General features: G+C 33.9%; 2 protein-coding genes across 3 annotated transcripts; both read left to right on the forward strand.

Annotated features, from left to right (window-relative positions):
* The first annotated feature begins 419 nt into the window (after nucleotides 1–419).
* On the forward strand, nucleotides 420–2,883 carry LOC108200965 (uncharacterized). 2 transcript variants are annotated; one of them, XM_064084094.1, is made up of 2 exons: nucleotides 420–698; nucleotides 1,536–2,883. In XM_064084094.1, the coding sequence occupies exons 1-2, from the start codon at nucleotides 546–548 to the stop codon at nucleotides 2,655–2,657; spliced, it is 1,275 nt and encodes a 424-aa protein (XP_063940164.1). In that variant the 5' UTR covers nucleotides 420–545; the 3' UTR covers nucleotides 2,658–2,883. The 2 variants fall into 2 exon arrangements, with proteins under 2 accessions (XP_063940164.1, XP_063940165.1); XM_064084095.1 differs by lacking the exon at nucleotides 420–698 and adding an exon at nucleotides 709–1,239.
* A 10,546-nt stretch (nucleotides 2,884–13,429) lies between these two features.
* LOC135149310 (uncharacterized) lies at nucleotides 13,430–15,632 on the forward strand. Its single transcript, XM_064084733.1, has 3 exons — nucleotides 13,430–13,554; nucleotides 14,175–14,331; nucleotides 14,944–15,632. The coding sequence occupies exons 2-3, from the start codon at nucleotides 14,185–14,187 to the stop codon at nucleotides 15,289–15,291; spliced, it is 495 nt and encodes a 164-aa protein (XP_063940803.1). The 5' UTR covers nucleotides 13,430–13,554; nucleotides 14,175–14,184; the 3' UTR covers nucleotides 15,292–15,632.
* The last annotated feature ends 1,944 nt before the right edge of the window (nucleotides 15,633–17,576 follow it).

Here is a 17,576-nt window from a genome sequence, read left to right on the forward strand (position 1 = left end):
TTTTTATTTTTCTGAAAAAAATTACTATATTTTATGAGAGCATTAAAGTGCGTCCGTAGCAGTGAAACAAAACATATAAAATTGAAAATTATACATAAATACATTTCATTAATGGACGGGTTTAATAACAGGCAAGAATATATACCTCACTAAATTTTTAATATTTATTCATCATTTTAAAGTTATGAAATATTAGATGTATTTTCATAAAATTTAAAAATATACCAATATTTTAAGAAATTTGTTTGACGTCATGGCCCATGACGTCATGACTCATGGGTCGATATAAAAAGTCAGCAAAATAACACAGAAAAAGATACTCTATATAAAACCAGGAGGAAGTAAAAACTAGTATATTCTAGACTACTTTCAAAAAAAAAAAGCTACATTCTAGACGAAGGGAAGGTTTTAAGCATTGGTCAACAAGAAAGTGTGAGTATAAAAATGCACCAACATGCTATCTGACTCTCATACTCTCACACGACTACTTTCAGAGGACAATTAGTACTTGTTCTTAGTTTCAAAGCTGTTATACAACCAACACAATGATTTACTTGGTGGAGCTTTGCTTGATTGTAGTTCTTGTTTTAATGTTGTTAGCTTGGAGCATGTACTGTCTATGCAGCCATCAGGGCAGAGACTTTCATCATCGCATGATTTTGAAGATCAAAAATTTGGCCCGGAACTTCTGGTTTGATGTATGTTTCTGTTTACTGCACTACTAAATTTGTTTATGCTTTGTTTCTATTCGATACAATTTTATTTGATGCGGTTTCATATGGTTTTTGGTTGGATCCGATTTCTGCTTGTTGGAATCTTCAAAACCTGAGATTTAAAAGAACGGTGGATTTTTCCGATCTGATTCGTCCTACGGTCCAAAATATTAATTCAGCTGCCAAATAATTCATTTTTTGATTTATTCGGTTCAGTTAAAACAGAGAGGAGTATACATGTGGCCTTAATTCAATAGAAACCTATCTATTATACCTTTCTTTGCTGGGATCAAGAATTTTTGTTAAATGACGAAATCTTTTCTTTAAATTATGAATTTATATTCAAATATTAAGCTTGCAAGTAGTGGATTAAAATCATGGAGGAGAATTAAGGTCATACACTTAAGATAGGGAGGGAGTGAGCGCCCTTATCTCGGACAGAGAAGCTCAATTCTCATCAATTCCAGCTCTAAAGATTGTTGCTTTACCTTATAAGCGGAAAAATGGACGTATTTCAGCTTATAAGGTAAATTATAAGCCCGACCAAACACCATTCATCTACTGCTTATATAGTTGATACACATTTCTAAGAGTGTTCAAGTCGTTAGCTACAATTTTATACACTGGAGCTGTCGATAATGGCTAGCTGCTTTTAGTTTGTTTTTTAGTATATTAAGTCATGGGTTTGATATTAAACCTATGATGCTTTGCTTCTTGATTTGTAGAGACTGAATTGCTATCTGATGCTTCTCTTTCTTTTGAAATCAGGTTGAAAGGTTGTGATATATCTTCTAATAATATTGCTTAATCTACCCTTTTCAGTTAAAGAAACATATGGTTGAATATCTCAATGTTGTATACAAGCTTGCCCTCTTCGCTTTAGCCAAGTCAGTATCAGGCCATCCAGATATATGGAAGGTTTACTGGATGATAAGCTTTGCAACGTTTGCCATTTCGTGTTACTGTCTAAAGCTCGTTGTGGAAAGAAAGAGAGCTCAACTTACTCCAAAATCACAATTGCTCACTCCAACCGACAGTGAAAAAGTTTGGTTTCTTACTGCAACAGATGCTTTAGAGTTTCTATTTCCTCTGTCATATCTTCGACTAGCTTTTTTCTATTTCATGGAGCTTAATCCGATAAATCATTCCATGGAAAAGTATGGGGATACACTTGCACATGCTACAAAAATAGGTATTGACGTACTGGCTGTCGTGTTGATAGTCATCAGTATTACTGAGATACGACGCAAGGCAAAAGTGGAGGATCAGTTTGTTGTAGATCCAACAGAACTGGTAAAGGGGGATGCGAAGAATGAATTACCAGTGGTACAGAAGGATGTGAAAAATCAATCAGATACGTATGCAAGTCGACCAGATGTGGCACTTCAAATGGATTCTGGGAATCAATCTGTTGAAGCCGATGATGTAAAACGACAAGATGTGGCAATAAAAATGCATTCGTTTGGAATCATTTTGTTGAAGAGTCAATTACCAGAAGTGGTACAGAAGGGTGTGAATTATCAAGAATATGCATATGTGAGACGAAAAGATGTGGCGCCAATGTATTCCTTTGGATATGTTGATCCACTGGGAGTGCCATTATATGTGGATGATGTGGAGGGTCAATCAATTGCAGTTGCAAATCAACCAGACGTGACTCTACAAATGAATGCTAAGAATCACTCTGTCGCAGATGCAGATCCACCAGAAGTGGCAATACAGATTGCTGATGTGGAAAATCAACCAGAAATGTCACTACAAATGGAAGTTGAGAATCACTCTGTTGCAGATGCAGATCGAGTGGCAATACAGATTGATAATGTGGAAAATCAACCAGAGGGGGCAATATATATGGATGCCGAGAATCACTCTGCTGCATGTGTGTGCGTTGCTACCAATATAGAATATTTGGTTCCAGCAGTGTCTATTTACGATGATAGATGACGGGGGAGGGAAGCAAATTTCATATTATCTGTCCAGAGTTAGTATGTTTTGTAAATAGTATTTGATATTCTTGCACCGGAACAAATTAGTAGGATATCTGATTTATATAATTTTTGAGTTTCTGCCTGAACATATCCATTTTCAACGCTCTCTGTTACAAGTTTAGGATCCTATCGGGAATATGGTTGTTTTCTTTAGAATATAGATAATTTTGATATCAGAACAATTAATGCTCGACTCCTCTGTCCATCCTAACTGTTAATGATTATGCGCTTCTTGTATTATGTGATGTAGATTAATTCATCGCAGTGCTCGTTAAATACAATTGTGAGTTGATTTGAAGGTGAGCTCCAGGTAGGAAGAATCGAGTTGTTCATGATGTGTATCTGGTTTGCTTTGTTTTTCTGGAAACTACTTGTGTCTTTTGAAGCTTCGTCATTCTTGTCTATGGCTTTCTTGTTTAGGAGATAAGTAGAGTTGTAAAGCGAGGACAGCAAACTTGCAATATTTGAAATTCAGTTGCTCCTGTAGTAAGGTCTCTGGTGTTTCGATGCAATGCAAGCTTTAGATTTGTAATACCTCTGTCACAGTTTCTGGCTCGAAAACATTGCTATAATTTACAGATGACTCAGAGGGAACCATCAGCTAAAACCTACATGGCACAGCTTCTGAATTAAATTGGGATATAATTGATTTTAGAAAAATAAATATATATTTTCACCAGCTGGTTGGATCACATGACTGTATACAATTGTTAAAACTTAGTACAAGGTATAGATATAAAAAATGTGGAAGGTATAATTTAGGATGTGTATATATCTTTGAAGCAAGATATCTGTCATATAATTTATTACTTTATCGATAAATAAAGATAACAGAAGTATGAAAAATGGTGAGATTTACCTAAGCAACTTCCATATTTTGTGTATTCATCTGTCTTCACCTGACAACATGTCTGTCGAAAATTCACATAAACATCACTAATCGTCTCCCCGACATGCCTCTCATACACTTCTGCCCAGTTGCTCCTCTACATGTACACGTCCAAAGGAGTCTTGTTGCATTAACATATGTAATGTTTGTATTTATTTATTTTTTTGCAAAAATGTAATGTTTGTATTTAAAATATAGAAATCTTGTCTTAAATTTTAGCTTTGGTAGGTATTTGAACATTGTGGGGTAATCTGCTTGGACTCTAGTGTTCCTTATGTCCTAAAGTACAAACGGGAAGAAATATTATGGTTTTGCTGGTATGGTGACTGGAAACTGCTACTGCACTGGTCTTTTAGGTTTTAAGCTCAAAGGTTAATCGGCCTAAAATAAATGTCGGGGCGTCAATACTCATGTCTCTGTGTCGAGTGTCTGACACGAGTACTCGAGGCAAAATGAAGAGTCAGTGTAATTCCCACTTTTGAGCTGCTCTTTAAGAACCCCTGGTAAGTCATTGTAACATAACGAGCATATCCAAGCTAATAACATGCACTCACTTATGCGGTTAAAGAATCAAAACAATCAACCAATTTTAGGCCTTGGGGAAGTCTGCGGAAGTTGATATTTACAGCTAAACCATCGAGTGTGTTCTTCCTGGAAAAAGCTACTCTCTTCGGTGTAGGACTGAGCATTCGGTTCGGTTAACCGGTTAACCGAATACGAACCGAAATTACCGAAATATTTTGGCTCGGTTAACCGAAATTACCGAAATTACTGAGTCTTCGATGGTATTTTTTTTTTTTTTTTTTGACAATGAGAATAAATCTCAACGAGAAACAGCAATTCACCGTGATAATTCTTTCATTCAAGAAAGCTTATTATCTAACCGTCGGACATGCAAGATGACCGGGAAAATTTAGACAATAAAACTTTAATGTCCGAAAAGAAAACCGGTCTTCTTCCAAGAATCCTGAAAATAAAACATGAGAAACAAGAAAAATATAAGTCGATATATTTAACAGATTACATCAAAATATTCACACAATCATGATAACTCATGATTGAGACAATTAAGCTCTTAATTAAGGCATAATAATAAAATATTAATATCCTTAATTAAGACACAATTAACGCCCTTAAATAAGGCCCAATTAACGCCCTCAATAAAGAGGCACAATTTACGCACTCAATAATTGAGGCAAAATTTACGCCCTCAATAAAAAGGCACAATTAACCGGGCACAATTACCGCCCTCAATTAAGGCACAATTAGAGCGCTTTCCTTTCTGAAACCGGATCCGATCCTGAAATCACCGTCACCACCACCATCGGCCACCACCGCTATGCTATCGGTCAAGTTACCTCGTCGTATGCGAAGCGAACGAAGCGTCTCGCATGTAACACGAAAAATCGCCAAAAACACCAAAAACCAAACAAAACACAAGGATTAAACAAGCAAACAAATACCCACAAACAAACATGATTAAAGTCAACACCTTTCACAATTCCACTCAAAATCATGAGAAAAAGAAAGAATATTATAAATAATTGTAATAGAAGAGCATACCAGTTGGGCCATGAGGAACCCCATAGGATTTGAAAGTCGGAGCAGCATCATGTGTTTGTGTTCGGATTTGAAACCCGTAGCAGCACACTTCTGATTTTCTCTACATTATCAGTTTTAGATGTATATTTCTACGAGTGTCTTTACCATGAAAGCTCAAGAAGACATCCCAGCTGCTAGGTGGAGACGAAGAAGGAGCAGATAAATGAAAAAAATGAGAGAATTAAAAATACTGTTGTGGACTAAATCTCATTTTTAGTCTTCGATGGTATTGGGCCTATTGGCTATATTGGTCGACTATAATTTAAAAATAGTATGTTATTAATATTTTAGATTGTTATAAATAGAATATATCATTTTAGTTTGGTAACAGGTGATGTGTAATTATTCTACAGATTTCTTACATATTCGTAGCGGATCGATAAATATAATCATTCATACGATGTTGGATATAATTATAGACAAGGGTGGGTATGGACGTATGGTTGGAATATGAATTTTCGAAAAGATTGACTATATATATATTTTTTTTGGTATACCAACTAAATTTTTGGCTAAGTGCTCTTTATGGAGATGCTCTAATCAATGTAGTGCAAACAGTTGTTTCAAGTTATGGATATCATAAAAGTGGAAGGTCCAGATATTACTCCCTCCTTCCCAATTTATGTGAATTGGTTTAATTTTCACGGAGATTAAGAAAAAAATAATAAATGTAGTTGAAAAGTGGGTAAAGTGGTGAGACCTATCAATATTTAATAGATTTGAGATAGTGGAGGAAAGTAGTGGATGTAATAGTGTTTATTTAATAAAAAGAGAGTATAAAATATAGAGGTAGTGAGTGTAATAGTAAAAAGTAGTGTTCAAAAATAGTAAGTATTGTATGTTCATTCTTTTTGGGACGTCCCAAAAAGGAAATGAGGTCACGTAAAATGGGACGGAGTAGTAAATAGATTTTAATTAGTTTTTGTCAGGATATGTAGATATCTTAAAGCAATAATTTATTACATATTCATAAATATACAGCTATCCTCTTATAAAATGTCCAATGCAAGTAGCTAGACAGCATTAATAGAAACAATAACAAAATCAAATCAAGTAGAACCATTGAAGATGGTGAGATTTACCTCTGCAACTTCCATTTTTTGTGTATTTGTCTATCTTCTCATGACAACATGTCTCTCAAAATTTCACATCAACATCACCAATCGTCTCCCTAACCCGCCTCTCATACTTCACTGTAAATCAAAAGACGATGATCTGGGGTACCACAACTTAACCATAAATCAACTGTATACGTGGAGTTTTCGTGATAATTTCTGGGATACTACTTTATTTTGGTGTAATTTTTGGTACAACAGAAAGCATGCAGGGTTTGATGTGTACAACAGACATATTAGATGTGATAATACATGTTATTATGAGGCTAGGATTGATGGTTTTTACCTGAGCAAAACCCAAGAACCAGGCTCATGGCAGAAAATAAGCCCATGGAATAATAGTTCCATGCCTTGACTATAGAATAATCAAAGTAACGGATTTTCTAGTGTGTGCAACAACCGCTTTCTAGTTACCGGTGTTACCAATGGTTGTTTATCTATATATGCTAACAATGCACAATAGGTATAGCTATTTGCTCAATATATAGACTGCTTGAACCTTCAATTTTTATCGTTTAGAAATCTTTTAAAATAGGTTATCGGCCTTTTCATCCTAAAAAATGCCAAAGAGATAGATCTCTTATTCCTAAATTCAGTCCTTTGTTTCGTTTCCAACAAGACCCCATTCTTCAAATCCGTGTCAGTGAAAAAAGGGAAAAACCATACTGTGTCCAAGTTCAGGAAGTGGAATGTTATCTTTCTCAGACGGTCTCCCATTAATAACTAGTAAAACCCATCATATAATGTCCATGCACTAAGAGTTGGGAAACGAAATTCCAACAATTTTTGTTTGATACCTCCTCCGTCCTATAATACAAGTCTCTTGCGATAAAACTACGCATATTAACAAAACATTAATTAGATAATAATTTGTCACTTGTACCCTTAATAAATACATGAATGTAGATTTTTATTCAACACTCATTATTAACTAAAAATAGACAAGTATTATGGGGAAAAAATTCTTTGAAAAGAGACTACTATTGTGGGATCGAGGGAGTACCATTTTTCTTCTCCTTTCATTTCAAAATATTAGTCCTATTTATCATTTCACACATGTTAAGATATCGATGTGTTTATTTTTAGTACTCCTTAATGATCGTAAACCTTGAAATTAAACCACCTAAGTGTATTTATTAATATTATAATGATGTGGTATTATAGATCATGTTTACACCATTTCGTTTTATAGCATTAAATATTTGTTACAACTACTCGATTTTGGAAAGACACTCTCAAAGTTAAGTTTTGAAATGTTGTATTAGAAAAAGAGTAGGACGCATATTTTGATAATTTTATTTGAGTTATTAACCAAAAAACCCAATCAACTTGTCAAATTTTTGCCAAAAAACCTTTAAACTTCTGTTTTTTTTGACAACCCCAATAAACTTTATTAAAAGTATAAAAGTAAATACAAAATAAACCATGGTTAAATCTACCAATCTGGCTTGTCATGTATCTTTCACTGATTTGTATCTTTTTATACACGTGTGTGCCACATAGCGCCTAGTCATTAATAGGATTAATTTTTAATATGATATTTGTTAGTTTAGATTTAAAAAATAAAATGAAAACAAGTGAAGATGTGTGATATTGGCAGATTATTGTAAAGACAGAGGTTGATGTTCGAAATAAATTAATGGGGTTATCAGAGGGTGTTTGAAAAGATTAGCAGATGGGGTGTTATTTCAGACGTCATTCAACACAAAATTAAGGAGATGGAACAGCTTTTTATGTTTTCCTGAGTTCACAGGTTTGGTTGTGGTGTTTCACGCGTCTAATTTTTATAGAGTTTTAGGGGGTGTTTGCTTGGAGTTGCTCGAGACTATTGATTGGACAGAGTATATGGTTGAATTCAGAGTTCCCATTCTGCTGCTTAATGTGCTGCAAGGCTGCACCTGAAGCTTGGTTAATTGTTTATGCTCGAGTAGCTAAGTAAAAATTTCACAAATTAATATACACCATAAGATACATATTTTCTACACAGAAAATCAACCATGTAGAAACGAGGTAGATGAAATGCCTGGCTGAGCCTTCAGTCGACGGCAGAGCAATTCTCAGTCTGTTCATTGTTTGAATGAGAACATGGTACTTTACTGTCTTAATGAGCGGCTGATTAACCATCTTAAAGCTGATTTTATTGATCAACCATCTTAAAACTGATTTTAGTGATTCTGATATATTTTTCAGTTATTTTTTTGATTAATTGTAATCAATTTGCCACATAATATGTGATGATCATGGTTAGTCCACATGAGTTATAAGTAACTCTAGTTAAATCTTTTTTAAAGATTTAGTAAAGTTTATTGGGTTTATTGGTGAAAAAAAGATTTAAAGGTTTTTTGGCAAAAAAATAACAAGTTAGTTGGGTTTTTTGGTTAATAGCTCATTTTATTTCGACAAGTAGGACTAATATTTTGAAATGGAGGTAATATCTTTACGTACTCTTTATCTTATGTTAAGTGCAATGCAACTATTAACCGCAGTACCTTCAATTATATAAATTCGATGTTTTGATTTACTTTTACTGGTATTTGTTATTTTTGTTTTTTGTGTGGGGATTCAGATGGACCATGCATGAGTTCAAGACGTCAATTTTGAAGATTTTGCCGTTAATGCACAAATTCAAGAAATAATTTTTATATCAATAATAATTTAATGAATATAATTTGAATAAAATCCGATCTAGAGGACATGAAAAGTTAGTGACGAAACCCCAAGACGTGATACTACATACTAGTTGTGAAGATTGTTAGAGAAATTGTGAGTAGGGGCTCGATCTCGTAAGTAGCATATATTTTTTGGACTCTATTTCTCGTAAATTTTATTGTTGCATTGCTTATGATTTTTATTATTGGAATTTATTTATAATATATTTTAATGTTCAATTACAGGTTTCTTTATTTGAGTAATTTGGAGAAAAATAAATAGGATAATTTTTTAGACGAAGCGGTATTTATTAGTGAACCTAAATTTTGAGTTCCACAAATTAGTAGCAGATTCTACCTTGTGTGCGCGACATTGATAATATCATATTTAATCATTGGTGGTAATCGAAAATTTACACAAAGTAGTCTTACAATTGGGCCAAAGTATTTTTAATCACAAATACTTAATCCTAATTTGTATATATCTCGAATTCTAGATATGGTAATTAGCATCTTTCTTATATCAAATCAAAATCCATTCTAAAATAGTATCTATATCAAAAGGAAATATAACCTTTTTTTTTTTTTTTTGCCACGAGGAAATATAACCTTTTATGATAAAGAAAATATAGCCTATTTAAACAAGAGAAAGGTGGTTGTGCTGTAAATTTAATCCTCAAAGAGACCTGGTAAGAAATCTCTTCGAATTGTGTTTGTGCTGCTATCTATGGCTTTGTCTCCAAATTATGTTTTGTTTTCGTGTGTTCAAATCATCTCGGGACTATGTTTATGTATTAAAATCTACGGTTTTTCTAATGTGTGCCCAAAGGCACACAATAATCACTAAATTCTATAAAAATGGCCTATTCTGATTGGTGAAGTTAATGTGAATGCAGGGGGCCATTCTCATTTATTATTCATCCACCAATCAAAAGGAGCTATTTTCATTAGAGTTAGAGACTATTGTGTGCCCTTGAGCACACCATAAAAAATCCCTAAAATTTATGGTAAACTCTGCTATGGTGTTTGTGTGGTGAAATCTCGAAATAGTGTTCGGATTCTCTGATGGGAACCATGAATTTTAGTAATGATAAGGTATTCTTAGTGCAGGTTATAACTTTAAGTATTTTAAGGCCAGTTCACTAAGTTTAATAGATCATACTAAAATTATGAAGGATTTGAATATCATTACAATCTTACCACCTCAGTTCTCGTTTCAAGATATTTGTCCACTTTTTCAAAAAGATAAAATAACTAATAACCCACGAAAGTCGAGTCCAGCACATATATTACGAAACTGAAAAATCTCGAAGATTGGATGTTATGGAGTAATTTGGTGGAAGGAGTTCATGTTATACGCACAGATTTTATATTTTTATCTTGATTTGAGTTTTTTTTTTTGCTTGCTTATACCATGCAGCAGGGGCGAATAGATGGATCCATCTCGAGGAGAAATTGAAGCCCTTCAGAGCGAGAAAGAAAGGAGGTTCAAGGCATGGGAGGCTCGTGAAACAGCAGCTTACAATGCCCGTCTAAGAGGTGCTCGTAAGGCTAAGGCAGCTGCTGATAGAAAAGCAGAAAGAGAGAAGCGTGAGAAAGATGAGGCCGAGAAACTAAAAGCAGAAAAGATTAAACTTAAGGAAAGTTTTAGGAAGAAAATGGCGGAAGCTCGGATAAAACTAGACACCAGAGTGCAAGAAGCCTATTCCAAAGCTGATCGTGCTAGAAAAGAAGCAACACAATGCCTTGAAGCAGACCTAAAGAAGGGGGATCAAGATGCTGCCAAAGCAAAGGCCAAGTCAAAGGCGAAAAAGGACAAGATCTCACCTCTCGTGTTGGTTCTTAATTACTTGCTACCTTGCTGCTGTAAAGTCCATAAATACAAAGGAGAAATTTAGTAGTGTCCAAACAACTTATAATATCGTTACCATCAGTTTGTTAACAAATACTTGCTGCTGTAAAGTCACTACAAGAATTTCCAATACTGCCAACAGAAATTACTAACGAAAACTAATCCGTTGGCAGTTACTAACGAATTACTAACGAAACTCAAATATTTGAAAAGTCAACACGGTCGTGACTAAATTCCAACAGAATACCAACAGATATTTACCAACGGAATATTTTGTTGGCAAAATAGGAGGGAAAAATGCCCGCCAAAACTTACCAACAGAAATGCTAAGGGATTTCTATCGGAATTTGACCTACAAAATAGTAAGGGAATAGCAACCCATTAGTAGCGAATTACCAACGACCTAGCAACGGTTACAACAAATTTTATTCTGTTAGTATTCCGTTACTACTTCGTTATAAAAGTAAATCGGTTAAACTTATATCCGTTACCTTCCCGTTAGTAAATGCAGTCCTCAAATTTAATATCGGAACCTAACCAAGAGTAAATGCAGTCCTTTCTCACTTTCTAAACCACTCGTTCAACTGCTTATCTAAAAAAACCACTCATTCAAAATTTATTTTCTATTCATTTTTCTTCCTCCCATCTTCTGATCATATACATCGGCAACTTACTCTTCTCAATACTCTAAGCAAATCAAGACATACGTTACTGAGGTTAGCTAGTTTTTTTAATTATTTTTTACAGCAATGAAAACATGTTTTTTGAGATTGTTAAGTACATCATTATTATTTTGTTTAGATTCGGTAATTTAACTTGCAAATTGTTTTAGTGACTCCTGCTGTAAATATGCAGTACTTAGTTTTTTATACTGTTTGTGTTTGATTATAATATGCCGGTTTCTTCGTTGAAAAATATGGTATAGGCACCGTTTTTTTCTTGTTAATGTATGAGTGGTAGTGCCAAGCGTGGGTTTGCTCTTGGTCAGTAGTTTTTTTGTCATTATATATATATGTAGTAGTACTTTTGTGTTGGGTTAAGTTTAGTCTTCTGCTGCTGCTAGGCGCGCAGGCGCAATCTCTCAGAAAAGTTTACACTTTTTCAAATTTTTGGTATCCTATCAGACATGTATGGTCTACTTTCTGTACGAATTGAATGTCCGAGACTTATTATAACATTAAGCGCTTACCAAAAAAAATGTATGTCCAATTAATTTGAATAATTTTTGTCCATCTGTAAAATTAATCCTATAAATTTGCAACGGAAATATCCCTTTGTTTGGTTCAAATATATGTGCTCACTGTAAAAAATTAAATTATGTATGGATTTATATATACACATTTTAATTAGTTATGAAAATGTATATATTTTTGTAGGTTACCAAAAAATTAAATATGGATAATGATCGAGGTTGGATGTATCAAAGGATCGATAGTAGAGGATTCTTAACTCCGGCTTTTGTAAATGGGTTGGAAAATTTTATGCAATATGTTATATCTCGAGAAGAGTCCATGGATGGGACAAATATTCAATGTCCATGTTTCAAGTGTGAGAATCGTAAATTCTGGAATGCTGAGACAGTAAAACTGCACTTATTGAAGAAAGGGTTTGTAAAAGATTATTATGTGTGGGATCGACATGGAGAGCCATATATTGCTAGACAAAGTGGAGAACAATCCTCCACACATTACTCCAATACCCAAGGTAGAAGAGATGATGACAACTTAATGTACAACATGGTGATGGATGTTGCTGGTCCAAGTTTTGATCCGGAGATTCCAAATACAGTGGAGTATGCATCAAGGGTTCGAATTATAGCGAGACTTTTAATGATTACTTTGGAATAGTTGAAGAGATTTTGATTGTCGAGTATCCACGCTTTCCAGTGAAGAAAACAGTTTTGTTTAAGTGTGAATGGTTCGATCCTACACCAAATGTTGGAACAAGAATTCATCCACGTTATAACATTGTTGAGGTGAATAAAAGAAAGAGATTGCGTGTGTACGAACCATTTGTACTGGCAATGCAGGCCATGCAAGTCTACTTTTGTAATTATCCAAGTCTTAAACGAGACAAGGTTGATTGGCTAGTTGCATGCAAGGTAAAGGCTCGATCACTTGTTGAACTTCCTCAAGCCCCAACATCACATCAAGAACCGTTCCAAGATGATATCCCTACACATCTAACTGATATTAGTACGGATGATATTCCCACACATCTAAACGACGAAAGCGGAATTGGAGTAGATTTAGATGATGGTGATGAAACTTCGGAGGAAGAAATGGAAAATGAATCCGAAGAAAATGGATCTTCAAGAACCGAAGATAGTAATAATTGTGAAGATGAATATATTAATTCTTCCGAATAATCCGTTTTAGTTATCAAGTATGTAATTTTTTTAACATAAATTATAATATTATAATATTATAAAATTATAATCATAATTAAGTTATAAGATATGTGTATATAATTATTGTTAAATAATTATGTGTGTGTATATATATGTTATAATTATTTTTATATTATTGTAATTTTAAGTTATTGCGAATATGCAGCATGTTAGGTCGAGTCTAATAAATTAATTGTATTTTGTGGAAAATATAAATATAGGGTAAACAGAGGATTGGGGTTGGAGACACAAACAAACTAGGGTTTTTCTCTGCTTGTAAGGAGGCGGCGACTAAGAGTCTGAATCGAGCGGTGAATGACATCGAATGAAGATGAAGAAATTGGCAACTATTTTATCTGTATGTGCTTATTCATTTACCTCTACATGTGTGTATCTATGTAGTGTTTATAGTCTATCTCTATCGCTCTTTTCTTCACTATTTTCTTCAATTAATTGAGCTTTGTGTATGTATTTTCTTCGATTAATGGAGCTTTTTGTATGTATTTTCTTCAATTAAAGTAGCTTTGTCTTTGCTGATGTTATTAACTTGAACTTTGTGATATAAAATGGATTGTGTTGGTTTAAGTAGTTTATATCTTAGGCTCCTCTATAGTTATTCTACAGACCAACCTGTGAATACCTGTACTTGTGCAACTTCTTGGTCACAAATTTTAAAAGACCATTTTTTCCATTGAAGTTAGCATGGCAAGCAACATTGATACAGTTAGACAGAGATCTGAACTTGAGTCCTGGACCCTCTCCCTCAGTCTGTTTTTATGTAATACTAGTCTGACAGTCACATTTAGTTTCTTTGTATGCTCCCCATGACATGTTTTAGACTATATGTTAAATTCTTATGGAAGCAAATTGGTGTTCATTGCTGTAAACACATGACTATGTTCTATTGCACTGTTTGTTTTTTCGTGATGGTTAAAATTTCAGGTATATTAGATTTAATAAACTTGTTATTTTTATCAGCCCATGACTAATGATGGAAGCCCTGATGAAGAGGGTATTGGTGCTAAAGGTGTTGGTTTTTCTCAATATGCGAGTCCAAAGAAACGCAGCGGGGTTGCAACTGATGGGGGTGTACAAGACTGTGATATGGGTTGACAAAAAAAGCCAACAAACATATGTGAGTTATTTAAATTTCCATATATATGAGGTTTTCTTATATGCTTGCTGGAAAACCAATAGTTTAATTGTTTTAGGGAGCTTCTAATTTGCACTTTGTAGTTGTTAAGAAGTCTATTTGAATTTTAAACAAAATAAACAGTACTGCATGCATGTAGTAAATTACCAGCGCTGTGTTTGATGAGATCAGGTTCCTATTAAGTCTATGAAGAATGTTGTGTTTGATGCGATGGTCAAATAGTAATTTTGTAGTTAATTATCAACCTTTCCGTTTTCATCTTGCCATCTTGAGATTTTTAAGCTTATCTCTGGCTAGTAAAATCAATTGCCTATAAAGAATGTTGTGTTTGATGAGGTTGCTATGTGTTTTTCATATTTTTTTGGATTGAATGTGTTGTCTAGATTGATTTCATTGCGTTACTGGGACAACTCTGTTTGTAGATTAGACATAGACATTTATGCAGCATCCTTATTTAAGTTCTGGGAAATATCGCATTGAGGTTGTTTCATTTAGTTATCCAATTCTGGGAAACAAGGTTATAATTTTGAAGTTTTTTCTTTGAAAAATCTGTTTAGTAAGATTTTTGGCGAGTAATATTGTTGCTTGGCGCAGGAAACATTCCTGACACTTTGTGAGCTTCATGAGAAAGCGGGAGAGCCGGTTGATAAAAATGCAATATTTCTTCAGGCAGCAGGAGGGGTTGACAAGAAAAAGAGGGTGTATGGAGTTGGTTCTTCGCAAAGTCTCTTCTATAGGTCAAAGACTATTCCTTGCAGTTCATCTTTTGCCGATGCAGAAAATCAAAAATTGCAGGAGGAGTTAAAAGTGATGAAGGAGAAAATGAAAGCAATGGAGAATCAAATAGCCAAAATTCTCGAGGCTACTTCTGCCGCTGCCCAAGTTACTCAGTCCCCTACCACGCCTAACACTGATCTAGATAGCGAGAATGGTGTAGAGTAACTAGAGTAGTAGCTATGGTGTATTTAGTATGTTCATGTGCTGTGGTGCAGTTGACTATATTATGATCTAGGACACTAAGTGCTGCAAGTCTAACATTTAGCTATGGTTAGTTCAAGCATAAGTACAGATTATGCTGTTTTTGGATATATTACTTTTGCTTACTATCGGACGGGTTGAAATATTAGTACAACTCTCATCCTATTTTGGATCAATGAAGTGTTAATTGTATGAAAAAGTGTTGTGTTTTATTTAGATTTGCATTTTTATAGATATAGAAATTGAGAAATTTATACTGTAATATAATACCATAAATTTTAATTTTATAACGAATTTATGTCGAATGTTTGGTTAATGATCTTAAAACTACCATAGTTATTCTGTCAGTGTTCTGTTACTAAATTTAACAACGGAAAATTCTGTTTGTTTCTTGTTACTAATTTAATAACAGAGATTCTGTTAGAAATTTGTTACTAAATTAACAACAGACCATGGGTTGGTAATTTGTTGCTAGAATTAACAACCGAAAGTTCTGATAGTTTTTTGTTATTAGACTAACAACAGATGTTCCGTTAGTAGATTGTTGCTAGAATTATCAACGGAATATTCTGTTGGCGAGTGGTGTTTTTTTGGTTACTTTGCAAAGCAAGATGCTGTTATTAATTTGTTACTATTCCGTTGCCAACTTAGTTACGGACACTTAATCGGTTAGCAAGGTGCTTCCCAACGACGTTTACTCTAACGGTCCAGTTGGGTGGGTATTCCGTTAGGAGTATCTTTTACCAACCGAATTTCTTAATTTGCCAACAGAATTTGTCGTTGGCAATAATGAAATTTCTGGTAGTGAGTCCATAAATACAAAGAAGTATTGCGAACTCCTTATATTTATGTCCATTTGAATTGCATGAACAGGGGCTCATGGTCCTCCTTATATTGATGACCTTCTAAGATTAGATGTTTAGAATTCCTTGTAACAACTAAGTGTTGGAAGATATATTGTTTTTACTTTTAAAACGAGTCATTATGCTCCCGCTATATAGCTGTTATAGCCGTATATATATAGGAGTGTGTTCGGTACAAACTTACAAACTTTATACGTTCAACACATATATAATTTGAGTTCAATATTTTTTTATTATATTTTGTTGAACATCGATTAAAACTGTGTTGGAGAAGTACATAAACTAATTTTTCAATGTAAAAACTGAGTTAAACGTATTATATAATTAATATTTATGATTCTAAACCCTACCCACACCCTAGAGGTATAGTTTAAGTATCTTTATAGATATATTCAACACAATGATAATTAGTGTTTTACACCCGATGTTGAATCCTAGTTACAAATGTGTTGAATAGGGGTGAACATAACCCAATCAAACCGCCCAAACCGAACCAAACCAACCCTATTTTAGGCCGATTAAACCGACCCAATCAAAACCGAAACTTGAATGGTTTGATTTTCGAAAAACCCGATTAAATTGGGTTGGGTCAGGGTTTGACAAATTTTAACCCTTAACCAACCCAACCCAACCCGATTATAATTAAAGGCTTATTAATAAAATATGTTAATTTGATTTAGTCTTTGATTTACAAATTGCATTGTTTATTGTTGTGATTTATGAATTAGTAACATAAATGCATTGGATTATAACACTCACTCTCGAGGACATGCAATTTCTACAGAATGTAACTTAAATAGAAGCAAGTTCTTTTTAAGTCCATAAAACTGAGATTTGTATTTGTTTTTGTGTTGAGTTCGAAAGGCCATGGTGCCATATAACACTCCCAGTGTACCTCAAAATTTTATTTTGATAACCTTGAGCAAGTATATGACTGAAGTTCTTACCCTCTTCCATTGACTAAAGTTTCAATTTGATAGGTGATAAAACCCAATTAACCCAACCCGATCCGAACCAACCCGACCTATAGATTGTAGGGTTGGGTTAGATATATATTTTTGGGTAATTGGGTTAAATTTTTAATAAACCGATTAAATTGGGTTGGGTCGTTTTTTACCTCCAACCCGACCGACCCAACCCGTGTTCACCCCTAGTGTTGAATGAGCGATTTATTTATGCGATATTTTTAAAAACTGTGATGTTTTTTCAAGAATTTTCAATATGAATACTTTCTATAACTAAGGATTTAATCATATCCCTATATATATATATTTATGAGTGAAACTCTTTTCAATTAATATATTTTCATTTTACAATGGATAAAAATATTCACTTAATTTGTTTGACCTTACTCTTGCTACATATTATATTTAAAAAAGATATTAT

Source organism: Daucus carota, chromosome 9 (assembly GCF_001625215.2).
Source record: "Daucus carota subsp. sativus chromosome 9, DH1 v3.0, whole genome shotgun sequence".
NCBI lineage: Eukaryota > Viridiplantae > Streptophyta > Magnoliopsida > Apiales > Apiaceae > Daucus > Daucus carota.